The sequence below is a fragment of the Copidosoma floridanum genome, unplaced genomic scaffold (assembly GCF_036245765.1).
Source record: "Copidosoma floridanum isolate Cflo_tuat_1 unplaced genomic scaffold, Cflo_Japanese_pri ptg000040l, whole genome shotgun sequence".
Classification (NCBI taxonomy): domain Eukaryota; kingdom Metazoa; phylum Arthropoda; class Insecta; order Hymenoptera; family Encyrtidae; genus Copidosoma; species Copidosoma floridanum.
Window position 1 is genome coordinate 2,196,629 of NW_028321917.1, and position 12,450 is coordinate 2,209,078.

General features: G+C 33.7%; 1 protein-coding gene across 1 annotated transcript in view; it reads right to left on the minus strand.

The window, feature by feature from the left end:
* The window catches only part of P5CDh1 (delta-1-Pyrroline-5-carboxylate dehydrogenase 1), a 140,345-nt gene extending 129,517 nt beyond the window's left edge, over nt 1-10,828 (minus strand). The window contains exon 1 of the mRNA XM_014353790.2: nt 10,461-10,828. Coding sequence (XP_014209276.2) covers nt 10,461-10,504 — 44 coding nt within the window. The 5' untranslated portion in view covers nt 10,505-10,828. The remainder of the gene's footprint in view (nt 1-10,460) is intronic.
* Between the last annotated feature and the right edge of the window lie 1,622 nt (nt 10,829-12,450).

A 12,450-nucleotide genomic window follows, 5' to 3' on the forward strand; every position in this document is an offset into this window, starting at 1 on the left:
AAAACAAACAACACTTTGTTAGTTGGGCAGGATACCCTGAAAAATTTAACTCGTGGATAAATTCAAGCGATTTAAAAAACAATGCATCATAACGAGTTTACTGTAACTCTACATAGCAATAGTAGTATGATATATTTTCCGAACAATACTACAACAAATTTTTCCACTCAGTTACCGAAAGAGATCGAGCTTAGTGGTAAATGGGAGGTAGGAATTTCCGAGATTCACGTACCGCTCACTATTTTGCATGTACGACGAAAAGAGGCAGTAATAAGCGATCCTGGTGAAGAAAAAAAGTTTTTTATTTAGCATAGCACCTACGACTCTAGACATAGTTTATGCGAGGAAATAAATAGAAAATGGTGGGAATACTATCATAAAGATAAGAAATGTCAGCAGTTAACTTATGATCATCGAGGCGAATTTGTATTTATTGGATTTCCAATAATAGGACCAGGACGTACAAGAACATGCGGAAAAACTTTGGCTGTATCAACTGTAGTAAAACGCGTTATTGGGTTTGAGGAAGGACTGACCGAGATTGAGCGTGACCGTGCCGAAATAAGAGGGAATTACAGGCTATTGTTTCATGGTAAACAACCAGCAAGGTACCCGATCAACTTTTTATCTATTCTTATACATGTGAATCAAGTATAGTTGGTGATACATTTGCACACCTACTAAAAATGGTAAATTTAGCCGCTCAAAAAATTAATTTCGGAAGCACAATTGTCAAGAGATATACTCCACCAACCTACGTACCCCTCCTCAATAATAGATTTCATACAATTGAAATAGATATAAGAGATCAATTTGGTAAACCAATATTATTTGAGTTCGGGACACTGACCGTGGTGTTACATTTTAGAAAAGATTTCTTCTAAGCGAATCGTTACAAAATGGTTTTTTACGAGGGGTATCACACACAGCACGGGGGTGGAAGAGGAGTCAAGCATGTGTTTGCGGGGTCATAAAGACAGAGAGAACATGGATTTTGCTCTTTTTTCACTGGACTATTTCGGAGTGCTATGCCCTACATAGTCAGAGGTGCTCGTGCCGTTCGAAAAGAAGCTTTACGAGCGGGAGTAAATATAATTGAAGATATAGGGGAAAGCAATATTTTATTTAAACGCGCATTCAAAAATCGGATAAACGAATCTGGTAAAAATTTAAAACGTAAAGCTACAGAAAAAATTGTGAAGCTGATGGAAGGATCGGGATATAATGCTTTACCATATAAGAAAAGAGCACAGTCTTGGCGTAAAAGCGGTGGTGTAAACAACTCGTTAAACGCTGCAGAAAAAAAGAAAAAAAGTCGTTCGAGAAAAGTCAAGCGAAAAGAAAGATACGCGTAAGAAAAATAAAAAAAAAAAGTAAGAAAAAAAAATCAAACCGAAAGGTAAAAAAAAGAGTTGTTCGCAAAACTAAGAGAAAGACAGTAAAAAATGAAAAATTAAAACCAGTAGATATTTTTGGATAATCATGTCTTTCCTACATAGTCACACAGACCCTTGCTTGAAGAGCGAATTGGATTTATTTTTCGTTCCTCTCACGCAGACGGCATTGGAAGCTAACCGATGGGTGCATTACAAACCTGTTTCGTCGTTAAGTGACGAGAGTTCAATAGAGTTTGTTATCAGTTCTCAAAACGAGGATTACATCGACCTGGCCCATACGATGCTCAGAGTGAATGTCAAATTGACACCTTACGACAAGGATGGGGATGCGCTTGTAGCTCCAGTAAACAATTTTTTACACTCGATATTCAACCAAGTTGACGTATATTTTAATCAAAAACTTGTGACTCCCCCAAATAATGCTTACCCTTACAGAGCATACATTGAAACGCTTTTAAATTACGGCCCTGCAGCAAAATCATCACATTTGTCAACAAATCTTTGGGAAACAGATGTCGCTGGTGAAATGGATGAATTATCCGGCTCAAAAAAAAATTCAGCTCTTACTAAACGTCTAGAATGTTTAAAAGACGGAAAGACCATAGACTTAATGGGTCATTTACACTACGACGTATTCAATCAGGATAAATTATTATTAAATGGCGTCGAAGTTCGTTTACATCTAATACGCTCAAAAGATGCTTTTTGTCTCATGGATGCTTCAACGAAAAATTATTCTATCAGCATTACCGAGGCTACGCTTCTTATTTGGCGAGTGAAAGTTAGCCCTACAGTTTTGATCGCGCACGCAAAAACTTTGGCTAACACTACGGCAAGTATCCAATTACGCGCGTCGAAGTCAAATCTTTTACCTTACGTAGCGGTGACTGTTTGGATAACGATATCCTTGGACAACTTCCGAAAAAAATCATTTAGAATTTTTCATTCAGAATTAGATTTTGTTGACAACAAAGCCTTCAACGGGAATCGAAAGATGAATCCATTCAACTTTCAAAATTATTCTATAAATTTTTTGTCGTTATACGTTGATGGTGTACAAGTCCCTATAAACCGTTGCAACCGACATTTCCAGGTAACACACCTATGTACGTGGAAGCATACCATACTTTATTTTCGGGCACCGGGATCTACTACATGAACGAGGGAAACAGTATTCACAAAAAAGACTATCCCAATGGGTATTGCCTGTTTGCATTCGATCTTACACCTGATCTCTCATCACATTTTGCAGGTCATTGGAATTTAGTAAAAAATGGTACAGTATGAATAGAGGTGCGTTTCGAGACAGCTCTCACGAAAACTATAAATTGCATTTTGTATGCTGAATTTGACAACATATTGGAAATAGATTCAAATCGTCAAGTAGTTGTGGATTTCAACTCATAAGAATTTAAACATCTGTTATTGTGGACTCGTTGCAACTGCGTAGAGCTCTTTGCAATATACCTGCAGCGACGATCGGATTATTCCCCGCTGACCAGTTACCTTTTGTTTGTACGAGACCGTGTGCTCTCATAGTTAATACCGACGAAAGTTCCAAACCTGGCTCGCATTGGGTAGCTATATATGTTGATATTAAAGGTGATGGAGTGTACTTTGACAGCTATGGCCTGCCACCCACGATCTCTCATCATATTGATAGACTCAAAAGAAACTGCATTACTAACCATTAGAATGTACAACAGCTTCAAAATATTAATTCCACCTTTTGTGGAAATTACTGTATCGATTTTTTATTCTTCATGTGTAACAACTATTCTTTAGGCATGTTTTGTTCATTTTTTTCAACAAATACTCTTATAAATGATAAAATAGCTGTAACTTTTTTAAATCGTATAACTAGACGTAGGAATTATAGAAATAATCGTATTGTAAGCAATATATGTACTCAAACTAGTAAATCTAAGTGCAACCATAGAAAAGTACATTATTAAAATTTATATGTAAGCTTAATTCGATAATGTAAGTTATTATAAAAATATATGTATATGATACATTTTAAGATGGCTTTTATTTTATAAACCCGCCTAACTACCCACTTCTAATAATTGTTTTACGATGTACTTTGATGAAAATGAATAACTTAGAATTATATTTTTAATTTTCAAAATTTTCACACAAAATGTTATTGAGAAACGTAAGCATCAAGTAGACTTTCTTGACTTTAATCAATGTTTGACTTTAAGCCGATGCATTTTTCCAATCCCTGTAGACTTATGAGTAATGAAGTGTTTGCTCGAAATGTATAAGTATTCCATAGCTCTTGGGCTTCTCTGACCTTACTTACTCTACACTAGGTTTTAGTCTTTTTTAAAAACTATCAGCCAGTGGTCAAACCATCGGTCAAAATTTTTTTCGATTTGGTGCTAGTTTACTACATGTTTGTTGCAAAAATCATGATCTATTGTCATGAGATAATAGATTATGCTATCTATTCAATACACCATGATTTCAATTGGTTGTTGATTAATATAGCTAGATACTTCGACGCAAAAATGGAGGAATATGTAAAGTATAAGGACGTACAGGACTATGGTTGTCGTCTGGAAATGTCAATCAAAGAAATCAGAAGGAAAACAAAGTGGAATGATTTTGTTTCCAAGTGGCTCAAGTTCGAGGAGATGCACAGGTGTGATGTGAGAATGAAGTTTCCACATGAAGATCGATACTGTAATAACTTGAGTTATGGATCGGAACCAATATGCTCGAAACATAAGACCATAAGAGGATCACTATGTGCAGCATATCACCTCACTACAAAAGCTATAGAAGCCGGAGTACCTAAGGATCATATGTGTATGGTGGCATTTTTTGAGCTGTTGCTGCATAAGCAATACGCTTATAAATTTAACTTAATAAAATCGAACATAGGCCATCAAACATGGGAAGTTGATTTGAAGAAACGGAGTCGCCACCTCCGTCTTCAAAATGGATTTATAGAAGAAATAAATTGTGACGACAAGAAATGTGAAGTAGGGTGTCGTGAGGTACGGGGACGATTTACTCAAACTGGTAAGCTCGTCATGTATGGAAAAAATCGTCGTTAGGCTTCACTATAATATACATCGTCAGATAGATCGAACCTTTGTTGCAGTTTTCATTAGAGTTAATAACGTACTGTCTAGAGATTTTTTTAAAAGACATAAATATTAAATTAAAAAGAATTAATAATGTTGTAACATTGTAATATTGTAATATTGTAATTATATTGTAAAACATTTAAACATTCTGTTTATTTTTATATAATATATGTATGATAAATATTTTTTAATTTATTTAAAAAACTTCACCCACCACCCGCTCCTCATACTAACCCTTTCGAACAGCGGTCAAGAATTAGAACAAATTTTTGAATTTTTCAATTTTCAAATTCAGTCACGCTTACCAATCGGCACAGTTGGAACTTGGACGCCTTAATTTTCCCCCTCCAAAAAAAAAAAAAAAAAAAAAAATGTTACCAACCAGGCAGTGTCAGTAATAATATTTAAATTACGCGGGGCCACTGCGCGCCCACTTCCGCGCATACTGGCTACCCACGCAGGATCACGTGGCATCTGTCAAAATAGGACCCCGGCCACGCCCCCACTCTTGCAGCCAGCCGTATGACATATATCTATCAAAGTGTCTGGAAAAATAGTACCCTTACTACTCAGGTGGTTCAATATGTATATATACGTATATCTTACATTCATGATTGTGAGCTCAAACGTTTGGACGCTCCGACGCTCCACCGTTTAATGCTGCGCTGTTCTATAAGTGTACAAACTTTGGGTTAGGTGACACACATCACCCATACTGTAGGAGTTCAGTGATGTATCGTACTTCAGCAACACAACCACTCGTACTTCTTCGGTACAAAATTTACATCCGTACACATGTTGTGTTAAAACAGCTGCTATCTACTTTTTTAATTTTTCTAATTTAATTTCAAAGGATCGTGACAATACAAAACAAAATTTATTACTGAACACTAGCACAAGTTATACTCGAATCACTGATTCTTCTGGCCAAGTCACTTTCAATAATCTTGTTTGATTGATAAAAAAAATTTCTCATAAGGCTTCGTGTATTCTGGAAATCTCAGCGAAACATAGTTTCTTTTACTTGGTGGTGCCATCTTAATTAGACGCATAGTGAATATAATTATATACGGTATGATAACACCTATGATACCTTTACCGCATTTCAACTTAGCAGGGTGTTAGACCGTATTCCATGCTTGTTTTTGAGTATTTGATTTTTGGTACCATTTTTTTATTTCTGTTTGCAACGGAACAGTACACACCGAAAATCCAAGAGCTATCACAGTGATAATGGATCATGTAGAGAAAAAATCCCACAGAAGTGCCGCAAGTGCATGGAGCAGATATCAAATCATAGCTTTCCAAGTGAAAGGTGAACGTTCTACCACTGATCGAGACACTGGTAGCTCTCGACTCCTTTGGCTCTTAACTAAAAGGTGGTTTTATATGGAGTTCGAGTAAATACAATTGAAAGACACCAGGAAAATTTCGAATCATAGTCAAATCTTTATATTTTAAAATAATTATGCTCACGGAAAAGGAATTTTTGAATGATGAAAAAATAATGTTAATTTTATGATTTATTCGTCATTTTCTACAAGCACAAAATATTGAGAGAAGCAATGAAAAAAGCCTATCTGTTGAGTACAGAGAGGGTTATTCTACCTTCAGGTGGCTACTTAAAATGAACACATGTAAGATTTCTACAGAACTCTAACTGCTTAGGTATTAAATATATAGTTATAGTTTTATCAAAATCTCTCATTGGCACACTATCGCCAGCTGACCGTAAAATAACCCTCATAGAGACAGCGAGCGTGACAGCAGATAATCAATATAGCTCTCTCTTTCTCTCTATCTCAATTGCTCTTACAGGTACTTACGAGTTTGATCCTTGCTTCATGCACTTGCGGCACCTCTGTGGGATTTTTTATCTACATGTTCTATTATCATAGTGATAGCTCCTGGCTTTTCGATGTTTACCATGCCGTTGCAGACAGTAATGAAAAAACGGTACCAAAAATTAAATACTCAAAAGCGATCATGAAATGTGACATAACGGTGTCCAATTAGGTACTCAAAAGCCAAATAAATAACAAGATGACACAAGAGCTATATGAACTCGCGCACGTGCGCAGTTACGCACAGGTATCCAAAAAAAAAAAACAGAGAAAGTATTACACACAAACGTACCGTTGAACATATTTGTGTACCTATGTGTAGATAGATAGTAAAGATACTCTTTGCCATTTATTGTTGTTCTTTCTCATTCTCGTTGTTTATATGTTGATGAATGAAAAAAAAGTGTAAACATAATTTAGTATTTGTTTTTTTAAGGTATATGTAATATACATTGATGAAAACACATATTTATAAATAAACTGTCTTTCTAATATAGAAATATAACATCAAAATTATTTAATGTGAAAAAAATAAATACTTTTTCATCATAGATAGTCCAATACCACTGAGTTCCATAACGTATTCCTTAATGTTTCACATCTGTTGGGGATCTTAAGACGCACGCCTGGTTTTTTCATTTTATTTAAAATCTAGTTCATAAGTGCTTAAGGGAGTTGGGTCGCTCCCATGGGGAGGTGAAGGGAAGCCCGTGTATGTGCATAAAGCGCCGTGATAAAGTCTGCTGTACTAACCTAGCCTAAAAATGTCCGCTCTCTCGATTACGGAAAATGCATTTGTATTTAACTTATCAGTACTCGATAATGTATAAATAATATGGTTTAAAAAAATTACAGAATCTTCTCCAAGGTACCTTGTTTCTTATAGTATAAAGTAAACAGCATAAATACTTTGTGTACGGAAGATAAAAAATAAGAAGAAAAAGGTGTAGTCGATCTCATCTTCTCTTGATAAAAGTGTGCTATAAGTTCTCGAAATTAGAGATTTTAATGGTATACCATTAAAGTATAAAGTCCTATTAAGGCCTATACCAAGTTTGAGATCAGAATTTTAAGTAAAACGGCTTCTAGAAGTGACATTGTGAAAAGCCATGTTGCCCCGTAAAAAGTTGAGCTGACAACAGACAGTGTGCAGTAGCAGTGCGTCGTTGTCTGCTGCATGAATGTAGCATGCAAACTGGAAAAAAGTTTTGTTACGTTTGTGCAAATATCTTCATAACTGCAGACGCGATTTTGTTAAGAATTTGCACGTAAAGAAATAAAGTTGTCATAAATAACATATTAGTTTTTCAAAATATTCTCGTCGCTGTGTCAAGAGTACCAGGCATTTTTCCACAACTTTTTTGATAACTTACATTGGAGCCCATGTGAAAGACGACGAAAAAAGAAAACTTCATGAATTTTTTTCTCGAAATCTGTTAAAATTTTGTGACTACATTCACGCAATGTTTCTTTACAACACATATTTTTTCGAAACTTTTTTATCGTTAAGTGAATTGCGACCCAACTCTCTTAAGTAACACCTTTTTTTAAATTTTTTTATTACTCGCTACCATCATACGAGATTAGTACCATTGCTTTTATTAAATTTAAAATATTTTTATTAATCTTTTAATTAAGTTAAGTAGTATCACGTAATAATATATTATCTTAAGAAAAAAAAATTTTTAATTCATCCTTTTATTCATTATGTGATTGGTTCAAATCACTAGTTGTAGTAAATTGTTTGTAAATACTTACTCTAATTATTCACCAATTTAAAAAAAATGTAATCAAACTTATGATTTCATGGTAATATTCTTGGTCTTAACAAAAAGTTATACGTAAATATCAATGACAGTAACAGCGCTATATGATGTGTAGGTGAAGTACTTTACACTGTACTTTTTGAATAAGGAAAAAAAAAGACGTCGTAAGTACTAAGGAAAAAAAATTTGATGATTAGTCAATACTATTTGTGAATGGAAAACTTTCTTATCATCACATATACCATTACAAAAAAAATATTTTTGCGCAAAGCACACCTAATATGTCTAATACTATTAAAGAGAGCATTTTAATAAAAGATGTCTTATCTCCCTATAAAAAATATCAGCGCTGAAATCAGTCGTAAACTACAGCGTTTATTACGTGTTGAATCAATGCTGATTCAGCATTTAATCAGCGTTTGTTGAAAACAATAATAGTAATTAACTTCAAAACAGTGCATTTTTCATGGTAGCATTGCAGTTTGCAATTAAAATAGATTATTTTGAAGCTTAAAACCTGTTACAACAACATGTTCCCTAGTTGATAATAAGTCAACGTTGATTCAACGCTGAATCAGCATTGATTCAACATGGAATAAACGCAGAATCAACGATGTAATTTACGACTGATTTCAGCATTGATTCATCACTGATATTTTGGATAGGGAGCTTAGAAAACCAATTACACCAACCAATTTCAAAATAAAACTTTGATTGGAGAAAATTTGAGTCGTAAGTTATATAAGATAGGTTTTACTAAACTAAAATAGTAAGATTATAAAAATATATTTAGAATTAGAAAAATCATGTCAAATGCGTGTTTTTAAATGCGTGATGTCAAAACAAAAATAAGAACAAATAAATTCATACACTAACAAAGTACTAAAAAAGTTTATAAGCTTGAATTATCAAGGATTGTTATTCAATTTGTTTATAATAAATGGTAAAAACTACTATTTAAATTGACTTAACACTGGTAGGAATAATAATCCCAACTATTGAAGTTGATTGTAATCAATGCAAACACAGTAGCAAAGTCATTTAATGTAGTATAGTTCAGAGTGCTTGTTTAAATTCATGACCTTAAATGGTACTTTTCAATGTTCAAACTACTTCAAAAGATTTTCGTCAAAAAAATTAATTTATCCAAGTCAATTCATTTTTCATCAGGAAAATCGATTAAGCCCATTCAAATCCATTTAATTCTGTTAACAATGAATCTACTGGAATAAAACTAAGTCGATTGAGATGAAGTATTCTTTATAATTAATGAACCTTCAAATTATGTTACATATATATCTAGAAAGTCCAAGAAAAGTAGAGGTGGCTCATCTTTTCCTCAACTTTTCTTTATCACTCATACGTCTGCCTACACAATGTTTAATTTGCACAGATCTAGTCTTTTATGTACCAATGAGATGTTGAAGTTGCAATAAACAAAATAAAAGAAAAATTTTTACGTGTGTAGACAGGTATAGAGCGAGCATGTATTATATACTCTCATGCTTATATGTTTGCTTTCATTATTTCAACGAAAATATACCCACTACTTACGTGTTTAGCATTTTTTTTTATCCACAACTTTGAAAAAAAAAAAAAAAAAAAAATTAGAAAAGGAAATGGTCGTGATAACGTAAAAGCATAGTCATAACATTAAATAATAATTTATGTGGTGCATGCGATTAAATAGACGAGCTCCGAGAGAAGTATTACTTTATACAAATTAATGAATATGAAAGGAAAATTTACTTACGTGCTCTATTAAGTTACTGCAAAAGTAGAGAACAAAGTGAGAAAAACAGCAGTTTATGAAAGTGAAAAATTGATAAGAAAGAAGTCATTAGTGCAGAAAAGAAAGAAATAGACTTTCTAGACGTATTTAGTACTTCTATACTTTGTAGAAGTACTTAAAAAAATGAATCACTCAGATCTTGGCGATGTGTACATAGGATACTTAATAAGTTGCCAAGCTCATCAGAGAGAGAAAATACTTTATTTAATTTTTGAGGGTTTAAAGAAACTTCTGACAATGTATCATGCGTAATAATACACTTTACATGTTTGAAAAAAATTACGTTACAGATGTAAAATAATCGAAAACTAGAGGTAGAGAGATGAGTACTGGTGGTTAACATAACTAAGAGTAGTGTAGGTCAAAAAATTTATAGGCAGCTCAGCCAACCTTAGTGACAGTTTATGTATGCAAAATTTCACCAAATGAAACGTATGACACCTACTCAATTGTATAAGACCGTAGTTAATGTGACGATGGTGAGGCTTTAAGAATATGTGAGAAAGTGTGAGAGCACATTTTATGTACAGCTAAGTTAGTATTTGTATATAGGTACTTACTTTTGTGGGTTAACGAAAATCAGCTGCCGGCAGAGGCTTAGCATTGTTCTGGCGTCCGTTGAGCTACACTCTACTTTTTTTATGTATCGTATAACGACGGCTTCTCGAAGAATTACAGTACCTAATGGTGGTTCGTTTCTATGTACGGGTCAGGTCGATAATTATATTTATGACCAGTTAATTGAAGTACTCAGTGATACGTCAAGCAAAAAAGAAAAATATGAATTTGCTCTTATACTACAATGATGCTTAATTCTTGCTGCAACGATTGGACATCGAGATTAGATGTTTAGGTAATCCACAAGAGAAAGTATATAGATTAATGTTAATATACGAAATACACCATTATGAGTAGACGCACGCGCCCCTCAAATCCCCACCGTCTTCTTTTGGTTTAGCTGTTGTGTGTGCGCACCTCCTAGTTTCTGTTCACCCAGGGGCCAGCCAGACCGTTTGCCTGTGTAGCTAAAGGAGTCTCCTGGTTGGTCAAAACTGGCTGTAAAGAATCTAGTTTCAGCTTCCAGCTAAGTTTATGCTCAACAGAGAATCTTTTATGACTGTTTGTGTATGGATACATCCGTACACACGACAGATTCCATGAAAAATCTACAGATAGAAAATTTTGGTAGTGGAAAAAAATTTTTACTCGAGAAGTAAAAATAAAGAATACCTGTTTTAACATGTGTAGCTTATACATTAATTGCAAATTCCTTATGAACAGGTAAAAAACGAGAAAGTCAAGTATTTTTAAACTTTTAATAAAATTTATTGTACTAATATTAAGGTAGTGTTATCGATATCGCACTAATCAACTGAGAGCTTTATCTTAACGCCAATGTGCTTGTATATGTAGGTCATTTCACAAAAAATGCGATATTTCATGATGCCCATGTTTACAAACGACTGATCGAATTATTTTGAGTTAGAACTTTTTTAAAATGGTTTAAGCCAACTTCTCCTAGATGTGTTTTTGAGATCGAGTTGGAGAACTTTTTTGCATGGCCGTAAGGTTGAAAAAACAGACCAAAATTTTATTACCGTACCGCGAAGCATTTAAAAATTTTATTTTTTACGTCTTTTGGTGTCTAGACATTGATTTTTTAATTTTTTAAAGATGTACTATTTAAAAATTTGAGGTGTTGGACATCTCATCTGATAGCTTAGAACCAAAAAAAAATTTTGTCTTCAAGTATGGGACGTTTTATTTGTGAAGCCTACTTTTGACACTTTCGAACTGCGCACCACAAATGATTAAATGTGGCCAAGTGATTAATTTTCAGACACTTGGAATTCATCGTCTTGTATTTCGGAGTGTACGAGAACACTGTCAATTTTTTTGTAGTCCCAAATTTTAATGTGGCTATTTGTAGTATCGTCACTAATACAGAGTTTTTCCCTGTAAAATAAGCGGTCATTACCGTAACACCCCGAATCTCAAAAGGATTTCACATCATTAATTACATGACTATAGTGTACAAAGGGGTGTTGGGTTCACAAAAAATTATCTAAATTATATAAGGTGCTAATAATCTTACACATTTAATTTTATTGTAATCTTGTAGATCAATGTGCGGAAATACTACCTCAAAAAAACCGCTGATGATTTTGTTTCAGATTTTAGCTTGAAGTATCTTTTTATGTACACACAAAAAATATCTTCGTTTTTATCACTGGTGCACATCTTTCTAGAAGGTGATTGATAGAACAGTTGTCAACGGAAATACTTAATTTTTTAGTTTTTTTTACTCATTTACACAAAGTTTTTTATTTGAAAAGGGTCATTTAAAAAGACTACTCTTAGAAATCTAAAAATAGTTGCATGTGCTTTAATAATAAACTATTGTGCACATGCACATGTACGCGTATCGTACAATAAAAAGATTAAATATCTTAAAGTATTCTTGAGCGATTAGGTTGGGTCCCAAAGGTTTCCAACTTTCACAAACAAATAATATCTCTTCTGAATTTTAAGAAGATGTTTTAATGCGCA